Here is a 21,412-nt window from a genome sequence, read left to right as displayed (position 1 = left end):
AGGGCATTTGGAAAATCATAATGCAGTCAAGCAGAGTCAGCATGGTTTTATGAAAAGGAAATCATGTTTAACAAACTTGCTGGAGTTCTTTGAGAAGGTAATGAGCAGGGTGGACAAAGGTGAACCAGTGGATGTGGTGTATTTGGATTTCCAGAAGGCATTCGATAAGGTGCCACATAAAAGGTTACTGCATCAGATAAGAGCTCACGGAATTGGGGGTAATATATTAGCATGGATAGAAAATTGGCTAACTAACAGAAAGCAGAGAGTCGGGATAAATGGGTCATTTTCCGGTTGGCAAACGGTAACTAGTGGGATGCCACAGGGATCAGTGCTGGGGCCTCAACTATTTACAATCTACATTAATGACTTAAATGAAGGGACCAAGTGTAATGTAGCCAAGTTTGCGGTTGATACAAAGGTGGGTGGGAAAGCAAGTGGTGCAGAGGACTCAAAGAATCTGCAAAGGGATATAGACAGGCTAAGTGAGTGGGCAAACATTTGGCAGATGGAGTACAATGTGGGAAAGTGCCAGGTTATACACTTTGGCAGGAAAAATAAAAAAACAAATTATTATTTAAATGGAGAGAGATTACAAAATACTACAGTTCAGAGGGACCTGGGGGTCCTTATGCATGAAACGCAAAAAGTTAGCATGTAGGTACAGCAAGTAATCAAAAAGGCAAATGGAATGTTGACCTTTATTTCAAAGGGGTTGGAGTATAAAAGCAGGGAAGTCCTGCTACAACTGTACAGGGTATTGGTGAGACCACACCTGGAGTACTGCATACAGTTTTGGTCTCCTTATTTAAGGAAGGATATACTTGCATTGGAGGCAGTTCAGAGACGATTCACTAGGTTAATTCCAGAGATGAGGGGGTTGACTTATGAGGAAAGGTTGAGCAGGCTGGGCCTATACTCATTGGAATTTAGAAGAATGAGAGGTGATCTTATTGAAACATATAAGATACTGAGGGGGCATGACAAGGTAGATGCAGAGAGGATGTTTCCCTTCGTGGGGAAATCTAGAACGCGGGGGCGCAGTTTTAGAATAAAGGGTCGCCCTTTTAGAACTGAGATGAAGAGGAATTTCTTCTCTCAGAGGGTCGTAAATCTGTGGAATTCTCTGCCCCAGAGAGCTGTGGAGGCTGGGTCATTCAATACATTTAAGGTGGAGATAGACACATTTTTGCAAGATAAGGGCGTGAAGGGTTATGGGGAGAGGGCGGGGAAGTGGCTTTGAGCCCAAGATCAGCCATGATCTTATTAAATGGCTGAGCAGGCTCGAGGGGCCAAGTAGCCTATTCCTGCTCCTATTTCTTATGTTCTTATAAATTACCAATACCAGAGACTCCTTACTGGAAAGTCCACATTGACTGTCCACTGCAACACATGTGCAAAAGTAGAATATTATTTAAATAAAATCCAAAGTTGATCGATAATTTGTTGTCTCCCCCTCTCCACGGGGTTGTTAGAATTTTTAGTCTTTACCCATTTAATTTAGATTTATCAGCCTCCGTATTTTAGGTCACCCTCACAGCTAAGTCTTTGACACACCCGAAACCTTTGAGCAGCGTAGACTTAGAGGTGACCTGACAGAGGTATATAAAATAATGCAACGGCTGGATTGCATGCCAAGATTATTTCAGTTTGACAGATTGGGGAGGACCAGGGGTCATGCACTCAAACTACACAAGAGTAGGAATAGACTGGATGTTAGGCAGTGGTTCTTTCCCCAGAGAGTGGTGAGCCTCTGGAATACATTGCTGGCTTGTGCAGTGTGTGTCGACTCTCTGCATACCTTCAGGAAGGATATATTGGCCTTGGAGGAGGTGCAGCGCAGATTTGCCAGAACTATACCGGGCTAAAAGGGTTACATTATGAGGGCAGGTTGCATAGGCTAGGTTTGTATTTCCCTTGAAGTAGGTTAGGTTAAGGGGTGATCTAATTGAGGTGTTTAAGATGATTAAAGGAGTTGATAGGGTAGATAGAAAGAAACTATTTCTTCTGATGAGGGAGTCCCGAACGAGGGGACATAACTTTAAAATTAGAGCTTGGTCAGGGGTGATGTTAGAAGCTCTAATTGAATGGTGGAACAGGCTCGAGCGGCTGAATGACCTACTCCTGTTCCTATGTTCAAAAGGTAGCTGGACCAGTTCTTGGCTGGGGCAGAGATCGCATCATAGAAAAGGTTTAATAGTTAATGTACACATAGTCTATGTGGTCTCCTGGACTGGTTTCGATTGCCTGAGGGAGTTGGAGAGGAATTTTCCAGATTTCCCCTCCCCGCCCCCCCCTTTATTGGCCGTGTTTTTTTTCTGGTTTCTTTTCCTCTCCCAGATGACATGGCTGCTGGAGGTAGGAAATGTCTAGTCAGGATGCTCCTGGCATCATGGGTGTGGGGCAGGCTTGATGGATCAACTGGTCTTTTCCTGCCCGTCATGTTTGTAGCAATATCCCATTATCCTTGATATCAGGTATGCTTTTGGCACATACCAAGGATAAGAAACAGAGCATTGTAGCTCTTCATTATTTTTGCTACTGAATTTATCTAATGCTCCCACAGATTCTCCCTTTGACTTTGATAAGTGGTAGAGTATCAGATCAGGCTTTGTTTTCAATATAAACTATTAGGCTAAGCTTAACAAGAGACCATCAAACAAACAGGCCTATATTCTCTAGAGTTTAGAAGAATGAGAGGTGATCTCACTGAAACATACAAAATCCTTACAGGGCTTGACAGGGTAGATGCAGGGAGGATGTTTCCCCTGGCTGGGGTGTCTAGAACCAGAGGTCACAGTCTCAGAATAAGGGGTCAGCCATTTAGGACTGAGATGAGGAGAAATTTCTTGACTCAGAGGGTGGTGAATCTTTGGAATTCTCTACCCCAGAGGGCTGTGGAGGCTCAGTTGTTGAGTATATTCAAGACAGAGAACGATAGATTTTTGAATATTATGGGAATCAAGGGATTTGGGGATAGAGCAGGAAAGTGGAGATGAGGTAGAAGATCAGCCATGATCTTATTGAATGGTGGAGCAGTCTCGAGGGGCCAAATGGCCTACTCCTGCTCCTATTTCTTATGTTCTTATGTTAAATAAATAACAGTAATAATATACTGTGGCGGAGCCACCAAGGGTCTCAGAACAATTAGTAATAATCCCTTTAACTACAGTGTAGTGCAGCCGCGGACTGCACCTTTAAACTGCCTGTTAACTGTACTGTATTGTACTTTCCTGCACTCCACGTGATGATGTCATGACGCCGATCACGTGACCGCCAGTGGCGCGAAGAACGCGATGACATCATGACGTCAGCTTCCAGAATCTTCCAGCAGTCGTCGAGTGCCCAGCAAGCTGATTAGACCTGTGTACTGTTTCTCCTGTAGTTTCCCTGTTAACTTCGTTGTTCATTAAAACCTGTTGATTTGATTCATCGAGTCGAAGACCTTTATTCAGATAGGAACCTCCGTTCCTACATTGGTGACCCCGATCTCATCGGACAACTTTCGTCGAGGATGAACACGAACGCCGTCGCCCTTAAACTGCCGCAGTTCTGGGAACAGCAGCCGGCAGCGTGGTTTTTCCAGGCAGAAGCACAGTTCGCACTCCGGGAGGTCACAGCGGATGCGACCCGTTATTATTATGTGGTTTCCGCTCTCGACAGTGCCACGGCCTCGCGGGTCGTCAGCCTCCTTGGCAACCCACCGGAGGAGGGCAAGTACGAAGCGCTCAAAGCCCGTTTGCTACAGGTATTTGATCTTAATAAGTCGGAGCGTGCACGCAAGCTTATTTCCATGCCCGGCCTCGGGGACTCAAAACTGTCAGAACTGCTGAGCCAAATGCTCACGCTGTTGGGTGCGGAACCCCAATGCTTTTTATTCCGTGAGCTTTTCCTCTGCCAGCTACCCGAACCTGTTCAGGCGGCCTTGGCCAATACTCCCATCACAGACTGTGCCGAACTCGCTGCAAAGGCAGACAAGATATTTACTGTTACTCAGCAATGTTGTGCAGCCACGAGGCGCCTTTCCCCCACGCAAGTGAAGTCCAGCCCTCCCCCAGCAGGAGGGTGCGCGTACCACGCCCGTTTCGGCACCAAAGCTCGATGCTGCCGGCCTCCTTGCAGTTTCCCCCCGGAAAAAACTCCAACAAGCCCGCGCCCTCCCAGACGGACGACAGGGTCTGAAAAGCACGGCAAGTTAGCTATGGCGGTGGGCTCAGCGGGCAAACTCATTTACGTTACGGATTCCCTTACGGGCCAACGATTCCTGTGCGACACTGGTTCACAGTGCAGCATCCTGCCAGCTTCAAAGCTGGACCTACTATCTGGCAGCCATGGGCCTTCCCTCGTGGCAGTAAACGGCGCTGCCATGCGTACGTTCGGTAAACGGACAGTAAACTTAACCTTTGCCGGTCAGCGTTTTGTCTGCGACTTTATTACAGCTAAGGTCTCACAGGCCATCCTGGGAGCTGATTTTTTTCTGTGCCAACGGTCTGCTGGTTGACGTCCAAAACTGCCGACTCATTAATGCGTCCACTTTCCACGCAGTGCCCTGCCACCGCAGCACCGCCGTGTCCTGGTCGGTTGTCTGTGCGGTTCCGTCGCAAGACAGGTTTACGCGCCTGCTTGGCGAATTCCCGGAGCTCACCAGGCCTACCTTTTCGGCTGCAGTCACACGGCACGGGGTGGCGCACCATATCTCCATGACCGGAGCACCCGTTTATGCTTGGGCGCGGTGATTAGAAGCCGGCAATCTGGCAGCCGCAAAGGCTGAGTTCCAGACCATGGAGCACCTCGGGATCATCCGTCGCTCGGACAGCCCTTGGTCCTCCCCACTGCATATAGTACCCAAACCAGGCGGCGGATGGCAACCTTGCGGGGATTACAGACGCTTAAACGACGCCACGACACCGGACAGGTATCCTATTCCCCACATCCAAGACTTTTCGGCACATCTGGCTGGCAACTTTTTATTTTCTAAAGTGGATCTCGTTCGTGGTTATCACCAAGTCCCGGTGCACCCTCCAGACGTCCCCAAAACGGCAGTCATCACTCCGTTCGGCCTGTTTGAGTTCCTCCGCATGCCATTCGGTCTGAAAAATGCAGCTCAAGCATTCCAGCGGTTGATGGACTCTGTCTTACGGGATCTGCCCTTCATTTTTGTGCATTTCGACGACATCCTAATCAGCAAGGATACGACAGAACACATGGCTCATTTACGTACACTTTTCACCCAGCTCAGCCAACACGGCCTTATTGTCAATCCGGCCAAATGCACGTTTGGAGTAACCAGTATTGATTTCCTGGGACACAGGATTACCCCAGAGGGCGCAGTCCCACTGGCCACCAAGGTAGAGGCAGTTACCGCATTCCCGCGGCCTCACACAGTCAAACCCCTGCAAGAGTTTTTGGGGATGGTAAATTTTATCATCGTTTCGTCCCCAAGGCGGCCCGGTTAATGCAACCTCTGTATGAAGCACTAAAAGGAAAGTGGGGCAAGGATATTCTCACTTGGACACTGCAAATGGACCAGGCGTTCCGCGATACCAAGGCGGCGTTGGCAGATGCAACTATGCTCGCACACCCACTCCCGGGCGCGACGGTCGCCCTCACTACGGATGCCTCCAACTACGCCATCGGGGCAGTTCAAGGGCAGTGGGTCGACGGGAGTTGGCAGCCATTAGCCTTTTTCAGCCGCCAACTGCGCAAGAACGAGCGAAAGTATAGCACTTTTGACAGAGAGCTGCTAGCCCTGTTTTTGGCCATCCGGCATTTCCGTTTTCTTCTAGAAGGCCGTCCGGTCACTGCATTCGTGGACCACAAGCCGCTCACCTTCGCCATGGCCAAAACGGCGGAACCTTATTCAGCTCGGCAGCAGCGCCACCTCACGTTTATATCCGAATTCACAACGGATTTGTGGCACGTGTCAGGCAAGGATAATCTCGTGGCGGATTGCCTTTCCCGGGCTCCAGTCCAGGCAGTCCATCTGGGCATCGATTTCGTCGGACTGGCAGAGGATCAACTGGCAGACCCAGAGGTACAAGCGTTTAGGACCACGCCTTTCAGTTGGCAGGTTGCAGACGTGCCGTTTCAAGCGGCAGGAACCACACTCTTGTGCGACACATCCATGGGAGTGCCCCGGCCCATTGTGCCGGTCGAATGGCGCAAGAAAGTATTCCAGGCAATCCACGGGTTATCTCACCCGGGGATGCGGGCTTCTCAACGGCTCATGTCCCGCAAATTTGTTTGGAAAGGCGTGCATTTGGACGTCCGGGACTGGACAAACAATTGCGTCGAATGTCAAAAATCCAAAGTCCACCGTCACGTCAAGGCTCCAGTGGCCAACTTCCCGGTGCCTGAGCGCCGTTTCGACCACGTTCACATGGACTTAGTAGGTCCCCTTCCCAGGTCACGAGGATTCACACACCTCCTGACGGTGGTAGACCGGACCACCAGGTGGCCAGAGGCGATTCCCTTGGCCGCTACCACTGCAGCAGACGTCTCCAGGGCGTTTATTTCATCGTGGGTGGCTCGGTTCGGGGTGCCATCTGACATCTCCTCGGACCGCGGTCCGCAATTCACATCAGAGCTGTGGAACGCAGTGGCACAGGGCCTGGGTACCAAGCTGCACCGTACCACCGCGTACCATCCGCAGGCGAATGGTCTGTGCGAAAGGTTCCATCGGTCTCTCAAAGCGTCCCTCCGTGCCAGCTTGAGGGGACCGAACTGGGTGGACAGGCTCCCCTGGGTGATGCTAGGCCTCCGGACAGCCCCAAAGGAGGATCTCCAGTCTTCATCGGCTGAGCTGGTTTATGGCCAGACACTCAGAGTGCCAGGTGACTTTCTCCCTCCACACAACGAACCATGGTCTGCAGCTCAACAGCTCCTGCTACATCAGGAGGCGGCCAGGAATTTCCTGCCTATCCCAACCTCGCATCATGACCTGCAGAGGCCTCATGTCCCAACAGAGCTCATGAGTTTGGACTGTGTATTTATTAGACAGGACGGTCACAGAGACCCGCTCAAGCCACCTTATACCGGACCGTTTCGTGTCATCTCATCGGGGGAAAAGTTTTTCACAGTCGAAGTGGGTGGCAAGTCCGATACCATCTCCATCGACCGGCTTAAACCGGCCCACCTAGATCGGAGTGAGCCTGTCGTGGCTGCCCAACCGCCTCGCCGCGGCCGACCGCCGTTGACCGCCAGACCAGTCGTGCACCAGCCCGCCGTTGACCAGCTCGATTCGACCTCAGACGCGCCTACACCTCTGACTACCATTTCTGCCTCGCCCGATGCGCCGCTTCTGCCGCAACCCAGCACTGTTTCGTCTACCAACGCTCCGCTTCCGCTGCCTGATTTTCGTCGTCGTTCGGCCAGGATCATTAAACTTCCTGCTCAGTTGACAATGTCCGTTAAAGTGGATTCTGGGGGGGCGCCTGTGGCGGAGCCACCAAGGGTCTCAGAACAATTAGTAATAATCCCTTTAACTACAGTGTAGTGCAGCCGCGGACTGCACCTTTAAACTGCCTGTTAACTGTACTGTATTGTACTTTCCTGCACTCCACGTGATGACGTCATGACGCCGATCACGTGACCGCCAGTGGCGCGAAGAACGCGATGACGTCAGCTTCCAGAATCTTCCAGCAGTCGTCGAGTGCCCAGCAAGCTGATTAGACCTGTGTACTGTTTCTCCTGTAGTTTCCCTGTTAACTTCGTTGTTCATTAAAACCTGTTGATTTGATTCATCGAGTCGAATACCTTTATTCAGATAGGAACCTCAATACTGACATATTTGCAGTAGAAATCCTTCTATCTAGCTCCTCAAATAAAAGGTCACAATCTAAATACTGAGCTATTCTTTTAAAGTAGCTTTTATATACGCAGCCTTTCTTTCTGATACAGTAGTTTGAATGATGTCTTTTGTAAGTTCCGAACTGACTTTCTCTGACTCAAGCAGCTACAGTTCCTTAAGTATCCCTGGAAACAATTACTGGGAGTTGGTGGGATTGTACCATGATAATTTTGTATTCATTTTTGTTGGAATTCCTGCTCATTAAGGTGACAAATGATAGTTTTGGACAATAGAATTCATCCATTTTGTATCAAGTACTGACAGATCAGGGACAGCATGGTTAGATGCAGAGTAAAACCCTCTCCACCCTGCCCCAACCTACAAACACCTGCAACACCGTGACATCGTCCCACTTCTCAGGCCTGTCAACATACAGCTGCTCTGAATGAGATTGCCAATTGAGTGCCAATTAGTGCCAAATTAGGGGTGGCACTGTGAGTCCAGGCCCATAGTGCTGAGAGTATCTGTGCTGCACTGCTTTGAATAGACAGTAGCACCTGAATCCAAAAGTAGTTGGAATGGGGCCAAAATTCAGGTATTTGTAGATCGGCATTGTGCCGCCAACATTCCTCGGCTGTTCCAGTGACTCCTGCCGTAACTCCAGTGGGAGTTCCACTAGAACGGCTCCAAACTCCGCTGGGACCCGGACATGCCTGTAGTGGGGCAGGCAGTCATCAATTCCGTGCCAATTAGGGGTCCTCTGCCTGAACCTGTATACTCTGGCGGGGTCAATGCTGAAGGGCATTGGTGGGCATGGTCCCGATCCCAGCCATGGAATTTAGGCCTCTACATCCAGTGGCTTTATCAGGTTCTCTATTCAATTGGCCACTCACTTCTGATACCAATAACTATGTTATGGTGACAACCTGTCCTGTTACAGGTTCCAATCAGCTTTCCTGAATATCATTAGCAATGGATTATTTTACAGTTGGGAAGGTGGCATCTGTTGTGTCATTAGTGTCAATCTGAACTCAGTATTCAGGCTGTGTGATCATTTGTTGTGGCGACTCCAATGGCAGTGGTGTCCAAAATGTAGGATCTAGGCTACATGTAGCCTCCAGACCCTGGCAAGCTAGCCCTTGAGGCCCAGGAAACTCAGTGTTATTTGCTCCTATGTTACTTATTGGCTGGCTTATTCTGTTTGAATGGCATTACTCTGGAGATTTGGAATGGGTTGTCACTGCACTGTTGCCTCATTGGTGGATAAATCCTACATCAGAACCAAGATCTATTAGTATCAGCAATACAACAACAACTTGTATTTATATAGCGCCTTTAACATAGTAAAACGTCCCAAGGCACTTCACAGGAGTATTATAAGACAAAAACTTTGACACCGAGTCACATAAGGAGAAATTAGGGCAGCTGGCCAAAAGCTTGGTCAAAGAGGTAGGTTTTAAGGAGCGTCTTAAAGGAGGAAAGAGAGGTAGAGAGGCGGAGAGGTTTAGGGAAGGAATTCCAGTGCTTTGGGGCCTAGGCAGCTGAATGCATGGCCACTGATGGTTGAATGATTATAATCAGGCATGCTCAAGTGGGCAGAATTAGAGGAGCGCAGATATCTTGGGGCGGGGGGGGGGGTGCGGTTGTGGGGCTGGAGGCGATTGCAGAGATAGGAAGGGGCGAGGCCATGGAGGGATTTGAAAATAAGGATGAGAATTTTGAAATCGAGGTGTTGCTTAACCAGGAGCCAATGTAGTTCAGCGAGCACAGGGGAGATGGGCGAACGGGACTAGGTGCGACTTATGACACGGGCAGCCGAGTTTTGGATTTCCTCAAGTTTAATTAGGGTAGAACATAGGAGGCCAGCCAGGAGTGAGTTGGACTAGTCAAGCCTAGAAGTAACACAGGCATTGATGAGGGTTTTAGCAGCGGATGAGCTGAGGCAGGGGCGGAGACAGGCGATATTACAGAGGTGGAAATAGGCGGTCTTACTTATGCCGCAGATATGTGGTCGGATGTTCATTTCAGGGCCAAATATGACATCAAGGTTCCGAACAGTGTGGTTCAGCCTCAGACAGATGTTAGGGAGAGGGATGGAGTCAGTGGCTAGGGAACGGAGTTCGAATCATAAAATCAATATAGAATCATAAAATCATAGAATGATACATAGAAGATAGGAGCAGGAGTAGGCCATTCGGCCCCTCGAGCCTGCTCCGCCATTCAATGAGATCATGGCTGATCATCCAAATTCAGTACCCTCTCCCTGCTTTCTCCCCATATCCCTTGATCCCTTTAGCCTTAAGAAATATATCCAACTCCTTCTTGAATATATTTAATGAATTGGCCTCAACTGCCTTCTGTGGTAGAGAATTCCACAGGTTCACCACTCTCTGGGTGAAGAAATTCCTCCTCATCTCTGTCCTAAATGGCTTACCCCTTATCCTTAGACTGTGACCCCTGGTTCTGGACTCCCCCACCATCGGGAACATCCTTCCTGCATCTAGTCTGTCCAGTCCTGTCAGAGTTTTATAAGTTTCAATGAGATCCCCCCTCATTCTTCTAAACTCCAGCGAGTATAAGCCCAATTGACCCAATCTCTCCTCATATGTCATTCCTGCCATCCCAGGTATCAGCCTGGTGAATCTTCGCTGCACTCCCTCCATGGCAAGAACATCCTTCCTCAGATTAGGCAACCAAAACTGCACACAATACTCAAGATGTGGTCTCACCAAGGCCCTGTACAACTGCAGCAAGACATCCTTGTTCCTGTACTCAAACCCTCTCGCTACAAAGACCAACATACCATTTGCCTTCTTAACCGCCTGCTGCACCTGCATGCTTATCTTCAGCGACTGGTGCACAAGGACACCCAGGTCTCGTTGCACTTCCCCTTCTCCCAATCTACTGCCATTCAGATAATAATCTGCCTTCCTGTTTTTGACACCAAAGTGGATAACCTCGCATTTATCCACGTTACATTGCATCTGCCATGCTTCTGCCCAATCACCCAACCTGTCCAAATCATACTGGAGTTTCTCGGCATCCTCCTCACTGCACACACGCCCACCCAGCTTTGTGTCGTCTGCAAACTTGGAGATATTACATCTAGTTCCCTCATCTAGATCATTAATATATATTGTGAATAGCTGGGGTCCTAGGACCGATCCCTGCGGTACCCCACTAGTCACTGCCTGCCACTCAGAAAAAGACCCGTTTATTCTAACTCTTTGCTTTCTGTCTGCCAACCAGTTCTCTATCCAAGTCAATACCTTGCCCCCAATCCCATGTGCCTTAACTTTACACGTTAATCTCTTATGCGGGACCTTATCGAAAGCCTTTTGAAAGTCCAAATACACCACATCCACTGGTTCTCCCTTATCTATTTTACCAGTTACATCCTCAAAAAATTCCAGTAGATTAGTCAAGCACAATTTACCTCTGGTAAATCCATGTTGACTTTGTCCGATCCTGTCACTGTTTTCCAAGTGCTCTGCTATTACATCTTTTATAATGGACTCCAGCATTTTCCCCACTACCAATGTCAGGCTTACCGGTCTGTAATTCCCCGTTTTCTCTCTACCACCTTTTTTGAATAGTGGGGTAACATTAGCTACCCTCCAATCCATGGGTACTGTTCCAGATTCTATCGAATGTTGGAAGATGATCAGCAATGCATCTACTATTTCTAGGGCCACTTCCTTAAGTACCCTAGGATGTAGATTATCAGGCCCTGGGGATTTATCGGCCTTCAATCCCGTCAATTTCCGTAACACCATTTCCCTACAAATACTGATTTCTTTCACGATAGCAAAATACTGCAGATGCTGGAAATCTGAAATAACAACAGAAAATGCTGGAAAAACTCAGCAGGTCAGGCAACATCCATGGAGAGAAATTTGAGTTGACGTTTCGGGTCGAAACCCTTCTTCAAAACTGGAATGAAAAGAAAATAGATCGAAGGCAAGGCTGCGATCGAACAAAAGAGACAATAAAAGGTATTCGAAGCCAGACGAGATGGTAATAGGCCCGTGGAGACAAAAGGCAGCTGAGATTACTTTTTTACTTATAATTTTTTCCACCCCTTTGTTTTGGGTCCTCCTTCCCCCCCCCCCCTCCTTTCCTTTTGTTTCGCTCTCTCACCTGGCAGCTGTCTCTTACCTGCCAGTACACTTCACACCTAATCTCAGCTGCCTTTTGTCTCCACGGGCCTATTACCATCTCGTCTGGCTTTGAATACCTTTTATTGTCTCTTTTGTTCGATCGCAGCCCTGCCTTCGATCTATTTTCTTTTCTTTCTAGTTTTGAAGAAGGGTTTCGACCCGAAACGTCAACTCAAATTTCTCTCCACGGATGTTGCCTGACCTGCTAAGTTTTTCCAGCATTTTCTGTTGTTTTTACTGATTTCTTTCAGTTCCTCCCTTTCATCAGACCCTATGTTCCCTGACATCTCTGGGAGATGTCGGGGAACAGTACAGAAGGAGGCCATTCGGCCCATCGTGCCTTTACCTGCTCTTTCCTCATAGCCCAGCATTTTTTTCCTTTTCAAGTATTTACACAATTCCTTTTTGAAAGTTAATATTGAATCTGCTTCCACCACCCTTTCAGGCAATGCATTCCAGACCACAACAACTCGCTGCGTAAAACAAAATTGAGTTATATGCGAACTAATGGGAACATTGACGTAAACTGTGCAAAACATAGCATAGATCCTGGTGACTGGGAGAGATACAAAGAACAAAAGGTGACAAAACAGATAGTAGGAGCTAGAAAGAGGGAGTATGAAATGAAACTTGCAAGGGATATCAAAATCAACATAAAGATTTTTTACAATTATATTAGGAAAAAGAGGGTAGTCAGGAGCAATATGGGCATCTTGAAAACTGATAACAGTGATATTGTAAATGAAAATAAGGAAATGGCGGACTTGTTGAATAATTTCTTTGCATCAGTATTTACAGTAGGAGGAAGAGGACAGCATGCCAGACATCCCAAAGAAACTAATATTGAATCAGGGATGGGGACTCATCACAATTAACGCAAGCAAAACAACAGTAATGAAGAAAATAATGGCACTAAAGAGTAGCAAATCCCCAGGACCAGATGGTTTCTATCCCAGGGTATACAGGAAGTAGGTGAGAATATTGCAAATGCCCTAACTATAATCTTCCAATTCAGGAACCGTTCCTGTAGATTGGAAAATTGCATGTGTCATCTGCTGTTTAAGAAAGGTGAGAGAAGGAAACCAGGAAATTATAGACCAGTTAGCCTAACATCTGTTGTCAGGAAATTACTAGAGTCTATAATTAAGGATAGGGTGACTGAACACCTCGAAAATTTTCAGCTAATCAGAGAGAGCCAGCATGGATTTGTTAAAGGTAGGTCATGCCTGGTGAACCTGATTGAATTTTTTGAGGAGGTGACTAAAGTAGCGGACAGGGAAATGTCTATTGATGTTATTTATATGGACTTCCAGAAGGCATTTGATAAAGTCTCTGATAAGAGACTATTAGCTAAAGTTGAAGCTCATGGAATTGAAGGCAAATTATTGACCTGGTTAGGAAATTGGTTGAGCGGCAGGAGACAGACCTAAAAAGGATAGATCAGAGTACTTTCTAAATGGCGAAAAGTTAGAAACAGTCCAAAGAGACCTGGGGATCCAGGTACATAGATTGTTAAAATGTCATGGACAGGTGCAGAAAATAATCAAAAAGGCTAATAAATATCTAGAGGACCAGAATACAAATGGGTAGAAGTTATGCTACAGCTATACAAAGCCCTGGATAGACCACACCTGGAGTACTGTGAGCTGTTCTGGGTACCAGTTAGGAAGGATATATTGGCCTTGGAACGAGTGTAGCATAGATTTACCAGAATGATACCTGGACTCCAAGGGTTAAATTACGAGGAGAGATTACACAAACTAGGCTTGTATTCCCCGCAATTTAGAAGGTTAAAAGGTAATTTGATCGAAGTTTTCAAGATATTAAGGGGAACAGATAGGGTAGATAGAGAGAAACAATTTTCGCGGGAGGGGGAGTCTAGGAATGGGGGACATAGCCTGAAAATGAGAGCCAGGCCTTTCAGGAGTGAAATTAGGAAACACTTCTACATGCAAAGGGTGGTAGAAGTTTGGAACTCTCTTCTGCAAACGGCAATTGATGCTAGGTCAATTGTTAATTTTAAATCTGAGATTGATAGCTTTGTTAACCAAAGGTATTAAGGGATATGGGGCAAAGGCGGGTATATGGAGTTAGGTCGCAGATCAGCCTGATCTCATTGAAAGGCGGAACATGCTTGAGGGGCTAAATGGCCTGCTCTTGTTCCGATGTGACCTCTGAGGCTCCACAGAAAGGACCTACACAGCCCATGAAAATCAAGCTTGAGCGTGCTTGCCCACATGGAAATTTAAACAGCCCTGTACCTTTCTGCTGAAAGTGCAGACTTATGTTGGGGGGTCATAGTCCACAGAAGCTAGCAGCTCCCTGGTATCTCACCCAAGTGGCCAAAATAGATTTCAATGTAGGCAGTGTGATGGATTCTTTTGGGGTGAAATTCATTATAGACCCATTTCGGGCACTAAAACTTCGGAAGCGGAAAAATTATCGCCAGGCGCTAATGATGAGGGGCTCCTGTGAAATTCAGTTGCAGCGCTCCAAGAGGGAAGTTAAATCAAGCACTACCACTTCCCTTAGAGCGCTAAAGGGAGTGAGGGGGGTGGTATCGCCAGAGCGCCGGTCAGTGTTCCATGCAGCGCTGCCGGATTCGCAGGCTCCTTCCTCCCCCTTAAAGGGAAGGGCCAATGCTCAACAGTGTTTAAAGGTAAGGCTGGGGATGGGTCGGTGACGGCACCCGCGATTCGAGAGCAGCAGCCCCAAGCACTCAGAGTGTGTGCAGGGCTGATCAATTGCGGCAATGAAAAATTAAAAAAAACAGCAGGAAGAGGTGAGAAATTCTTTTGGCCTACCTGACCACCATTCCCTTTAATTACCACTCCCCAAACAGCCGGCCAAGGTCACACCGTCTCCTGCAGCTGCTGTTGCTGACGCCTGGCGAAGCTGCAGGGGGCGGAAGTGAATTTAGGATCCAGGGCGGTAACAGGGCGATGCGCACCGGAGACTGAGGCGGTAAGCCGCGCTACCCCACCATTGAATTTCGCGGGAGTAGTTTCTTTCACCGCACCCGGTCGGTAAGTTGTTAGCGCCCCATTATCGCCCCCCGGAGACGATAACGGGAGGCGCAAAGGAGGCCAATTTCTAGCCCTTAATCTGTGAGCATGGGCAGTACATATGAGAGCATCATGGCAGAGCCTAATCCTGCCTGACCTGACATCCACACACACATCCATGTTTTCCTGTATGGGACACGGGATCATGATCAGAAGCAGGGGCGCTGGCTGACTTTACTCCTCCTGAAGAGAAGTCAAGGGTGCAGAGGCCAATTGTAGAGTGCCAAGTGAGCTCAGGTAACTCAGCACAGACTGGGGAATGAAGCTGGGACTGTCCTGGTCTCAATGGCTCATTACCAGACTGTGCGGCCCCTGTACCAACTGAGCTACTGGGCAAGCCCATGTGGAAATACACATTTAGGATCAAAACACAACCACTTACTTCAGTATCTTCAAACTTTTCATAACGGGCAGTACACCCGCTAGTTTCATTGCTCCCACATCCTCGATATAGTTGTCGTACAAGCTGAATGGGAACAGATGGTACATTGAATTAGGAGTTTACAAGTAAAGTAGTTGCTCTCACTCACCAAGACCCAACACAGCACAACACCAAAATGATAAAATAATGTATTGATTTGTATTATGACTTGGTTTTCCATGCATTTTAATGAAGCGTTGTACATTTGACGTTGTATACCCACACTAGGCTGGGTTGATTTAGTCCATCAGATGGAAACCTGTTGACAGTGTGCTGTATGATATTAATAACAAACCCATTAACACAGTTGTATCAAATTTCTTTGTCTTTTTAGACTAAAGCATTATCCTGGGTTAACGACCTGATTACTGATATCATGCAGCACGATTTCAATCTGTTAGTGTGAAACACAAGGGACTACACTCAAAGCGTAGACTGGATTGCAAACTGGCCTTTTCCTGTTTATATCCAAGTAGTCATGAGTTCATCTTAAAGCTGGAAACACTCAGAAAGGAGTGTGTAGGAGGTGCAAGCATTCAGGATAAGGAAAGTGCTGCACTTCAGCCTATCAATGAGACCATCTCCAAGAAGTAGTCTTGCATCATTTCCATTTGGCAACGCCTTTCATTTATTTTTCTTTACATTTAAACAACTTCTGGCACCGTTCTCTGTTCTACCAATTGGAAAGTGCTGAATGTCCAGCCAGCTCTCTTCAATCAGGAGCAGTGCAATAGACCAATAAGGGGAGCACTATGCCCTTTGAGACCCCCTACTCTATGGCAAGGATAACCACATGCTCTTCTCTCACTGCACAATGGCAGCACCAGAACCAAAAATCTGCCCCTTTCTTCTTTCCAGCTGGAGGTTCTTAATCATTTCTTCGATATTTATCAAGATAGTTGCACTGCAAAGATAAGACCAGACTCTTCACTTACTAAGTCCAGACTAGGGGATGTTACTGAGGCCCAATAGCCTTAAGTTGCTTTAGATCACTCTCATCCTTCATTAATTATGCCATAACAGGAAAAACTGTGGAAATAAAGTGTTTGGGTTACCTTTCTTTAAATTCCCTTTAATCACAATTCAAAAACATGGATATGCATAAGCACGCTCACACACACGCTCACACTCACACGCACGCTCACACCTACACCCACGCTCACACGCACACCTACACCCATGCTCACACGCACGCTCACACCTACGCTCAAGCTCACACGCATGCTCACACCTACGCTCATGCTCACAAGAACACTCACATGCCGCTCACACCTACGCTCACACTCACACCTTCGCGCACACTCACACGCATACTCACATTCACCTACGCTCACTCACACGCACGCATGCTCACACTCACACCTACGCACACACACACACTCACACGCACGCTCACACCTACACCCATGCTCACACGCACGCTCACACCTACGCTCACGCTCACACACACGCTCACACTCACACCTACACCCATGCTCACACACACGCTCACACACACGCTGACACGCACGCTCACACCTACACCCATGCTCACACGCACGCTCACACCTACGCTCACGCTCACACGCATGCTCACACCTACGCTCATGCTCACAAGAACACTCACATGCTGCTCACACCTACGCTCACACTCACACCTTCGCGCACACTCACACGCATGCTCACGTTCACACCTACGCTCACTCACACGCACGCATGCTCACTCACACCTACGCACACACACACACTCACACCTATGCTCACACGTATGCTCACATTCACACCTACGCTCACTCACACGCACGCATGCTCACACTCACACCTACGCACACTCACACCTACGCTCACACACATGCATGCTCACACCTATACTCACACTCACACGCACGCACACACCTAAACTCATGGTCACATGCATGCTCACATCTACGCTCACGCTCACACTCACGCTCACGCTCACACTCACACATGTTGGCAAACATGGCCTAACTGAAGGGTTGGACTGCTTGTTAAAAACACAATTAGGGAGGCAACATTGGTTTTCACTTCATGGGGATATGTGGGTGGTTCCTCCCCTTTTATTTTTTTAGAATCTTCATCCTTCTAGCTGGGAGCCTCCGGCTGAGAGGGTTGACACACAGCCTGCTCCCAGGCCCCTGACCTTGTTCCCTATGGCTGGTCACAAGGCCAAACCAGGGACCACCCAGGCAATCGCTCTCCACTAATGAAGCTCATCTGATTTTCTGTCCATTAATTTAAACGGATGGCAAATGAGCCAAGTACCCTTACAGGTGTGCTCTGGTCCCCACCCCATTATCCTGAACCTTCCTCACCTGGGCGATCCAATAGCTCCAGGTGCAGGAACAGGAAAATCTGCCCCTGTATTTCTCCACAACACAGCGACACATTGTTTAGAGGACTTGTATTTGTGAAAGAACCATTAAAATGTATTCATTGGCTACATAACCAACAAACAGTCACTGGACTACAAAATAAAAAGAAAGAACTTGCATTTATATAGTGCTTTTCATTACCTCAGGACGTCCCAAAGCGCTTTACACCCAATGAAGTAATTTGGAAATGTCTTACTGCTGTAATGTAGAAAACCAATTTGTGCACAGCAGGATCCCACAAACAGCAATCTGATAACGACCAGATAATCTGTTTTAGTGACGTTGGTTGAGGGATAAATATTAGTCAGAACACCGGGAAGAGCTCCCCTGCTCTTCTTCAAAATAGTGCCATCAAATCTTTTACGTCTGATCCGAAAGACGGCACCTCCGACAGTGCAGCACTCTGTCAGCACTGCACTGGAGTGTCAGCCTAGATTTTGTGCTCAAGTCTCTGGAGTGAAATTCATTTAAAGTAATTTGTTGTATGCAAAGTATTTTGAAGTGTTTCTGAAGGATCTCATAAGGTGCTATATAGATGCAAACCTTTTTGATGAATTAAATAGGCCAGCGTAGACTCTGAGCTGTGCATGTAGTGGAGTCAGGCAGATCAATGTAGCAGTGTACTTACTCTATTTCCACAATCGCAGTGCTGCGTTTCAGTCCGTTTGCAAGGTGTGCTGCCCCTTGGCAACCAATGGAGTTAGACCTCAAACTAAGAGAAGAACAGCAGAGGATTTTAGTGCTCTCAATAACTGCCGAGGTCATTCTCAAACTATGCCAGAAAAACATATCTGAAGATACGGAGAAGATGTTGGAAGAAAGCGTTTGAGTTTCTCAGTGATGCCCCTTTTTTTCACTTTCCTTGATAACCTCAATTCAAAGCCACACACACTCCACACCAGTTGGCAGGCATGGGTCGGACTGCTTGTTAAAAACACAATTAGGGAGGTGAGCTGTATTTTCTTTCACAATTGGCCCAGAAATTCAGGTCGGGGGCTTCCCGCGGGTGTAAGCCCCCGACCTGCACTTACCTTGCGCGCTGGCCGTTGAGCTGTGGGCCCCCGTGGAATTCCGATCGGGGGCCTGGTCCAGCTGCCGGCGCGCAGTGCTTGTGTATCCCAGGGGCGCAGTTAGTTCGATGCATCCCCTGGGATCACGTGGGCCATGGAGAGCCAATTGGAGCAGGGAATGCTCCATTCATAAGATTGACAGGAAGTGCTGTCAAACTTAGAAATACTATGGGCCCCAAATATCACTAAATCTTCAAATAATTTTTTTTTTAAATCATATTTTTTAAATAAACTATAAATTACATGAAATAACTATTTTAAACAATCATTTACATTTTTGAAAAAAATAATTTTATTTTCTAACAGGGCTAAAAATAAACTCACCTTTCTTTAAAGTGTTTAAAAATAATAAACCTGTGGAAAAAATGTTTTAATTTTAATTAATTCACCACTTACCTTGTAAAAAGCAGGCCTTGCGACTGCTTTTTACATGTCTAACTTCTGGAGACTTACCCGCCCAGGAAAAGCTGCAAAAAAAAACGAAGTTCGATGCGCACGCGCCGCCTCTCCCGCGCATGCGTTTGACCTCTGAACCCCTGCTTTCAGGGGAACGGAAGTGCCGGTTTCCCGCGCATGCAGGAAACCGGCACTTCCATTGGGCTTACGAGTGAGTACCCCATGCATACCCGAATTTCTGGGCCATTATGTTTATGGGGATATTTAAGTTGTTTCCTCCCTTTTGTTTTTTTTAAAATCTTCTTTCCATCCAGGCACGTCAAGCTGAGAGTGTTGGTGCACAGCCGGCTTCAGTGATTCCTATCACTGGCCACAAGGAGGCACCAGAGACCACGAGATAAAGGACCAGAGAGAATCTGTTTCTGATGGTGTTGGTTGATGTCAGGATACCAGAGCTCCCCTGCTCTTATTCAAATAGGGCCATGGGATCTTTCACATCTACCTGAGAGGGCAGACTGGGCCTCGGTTCAACATCTCATCCGAATGACGGCACTTCTGACAGTGCAGGGCTCCCTCAGTACTGCACTGGAGTGTCAGCCTAGATTATGGGCTCAAGACTCTGGAGTGGGACCTGAACCCATGGTCTTCTGACTTCACACCCACTGAGCCACAGCTGAGACTAGTAGATATGGAACTGCAGGCGGCATTCTATACAGGCAGTTTGTTGGTTCAGTCTCTTATGCTAATGTCAACTTAGTACCAGGATAGCAGCTCACTGAAACTCCAGGTAGATTTGTTTCACGTATTAATGGAAAAATGTAACTTAGGTGACTAGGCACTAGCTGGAATTTCACTAGACTTCAGTGAAACCTATAAATTTATCTTAGATTACAGATGACAGGGATTGAAGAGGAAATTGGCAGAAAAAAGTCCTGTTCCACTGTTGGAGGTGAGTTGGTAACTAGAGGTCATAAATTTAAGAACACTAATAGAGCAAAGGGAGAGGAATTTTTTTAAAGGTGGAGAGCCAGCATGAGTTTGATGGACCAAGTGGCCATCTTGTGTGAAATTCTTTGGTTCTATGGGGTAGATTCCCCACTAGCCACCCGGGTGTGAAACTGGCGATGCCAATTGTCCGCCTGTCATTGAAACCGCCCGACTTTCAACTTGGGCGGTTTCTGTAATGGGCGGTCGATCGGTGATGCCAGTTTCATGGCCGGGGGTGGTGGGGGGGGGGGGGTGTAAGTTGAAAATCTAGTCCCATGATTCATATCTCAGGAATTTAGGTGCAAAAGTCAATACAGCCCAGGGGATTTCCTGTCCAGTCGTTTGCAACTTGTAAAATCTACCCTGTGGCTTTCTTCCCTCACCCCAGATCTTTGTTCAAATTGGAATACAATGCTGAGAACTCACTTTAATTTCTTCAGACTCGTCATTTTTGGTATTCCTTCAGCCAACAGCTGTGCACCGCTGTCTCTGAGCCCTAAGGAATCCAAGCTGCACAAGAATAAAGAGAACAGGTAGCATTAATGTTTCTTGTGCCATTCCTTCGAGTGTCACACATTTCAATTGCTTTGCTCCACATTAATTAACAACTTACATTTATATAACGCATTTAACGTAGCAAAACGTCCCAAGGCGCTTAACAAGAGCGGTATCAATAAAAACATTTTTGACACTGAGCCACAGAAGGAGATATCAGGACAGATGACCTAAAGCTTGGTCAAAGGGGTAGGTTTTAAGGAGCATCTTAAAGGAGAAGCGAGGGGTAGAGAGGTGGAGAGATTTAGGGAGAGAGTTAAAGAGCAGACAGTGTCTGTTGATCAATGGATCAAAGTGGCTTGCTTCATTGATGGGACTTGTTATGATATCTGTAACTCCACAGGCCCGTCTGTAAAATGCTCTGAGTACGGAATGCAAATGTTACCTAGTTCCATACTTGCATTATGCTTTTTTTTTGCAATGTTGTCAAACACATAAATGAATGTCATATCATTACGTTTGACTGAAAGCTTCTACTTCAAAATAAAAAACAAATCAAGAGATCAAAAGCTGGCATTTCAAACAGTTCTTCCAAGTTCTGGTCTGATGAAATCCTCCATTTTGTTCCTTGACCATGGGTCCCAGTGCATTAAATTA

General features: G+C 47.2%; 1 protein-coding gene across 2 annotated transcripts in view; it reads right to left on the bottom strand.

Annotated features, from left to right (window-relative positions):
• Positions 1-21,412, bottom strand: part of nlrc5 (NLR family, CARD domain containing 5) — a 350,789-nt gene that overhangs the window by 43,248 nt on the left and 286,129 nt on the right. For both annotated transcript variants that reach the window (XM_085991231.1, XM_085991232.1), the window contains 3 exons: positions 20,687-20,770; positions 18,436-18,519; positions 15,397-15,480 (listed from right to left, as the gene is read on the bottom strand). In XM_085991231.1, coding sequence (XP_085847357.1) covers positions 15,397-15,480; positions 18,436-18,519; positions 20,687-20,770 — 252 coding nt within the window. The remainder of the gene's footprint in view (positions 1-15,396; positions 15,481-18,435; positions 18,520-20,686; positions 20,771-21,412) is intronic.

This window comes from Somniosus microcephalus, chromosome 6 (genome assembly GCF_052327205.1).
Source record: "Somniosus microcephalus isolate GS21.2 chromosome 6, FLI_Smic_1.0, whole genome shotgun sequence".
NCBI lineage: Eukaryota > Metazoa > Chordata > Chondrichthyes > Squaliformes > Somniosidae > Somniosus > Somniosus microcephalus.
The sequence above is the reverse complement of the archived record's forward strand: the minus strand, read 5'-3'. Positions and strand labels throughout refer to the sequence as shown.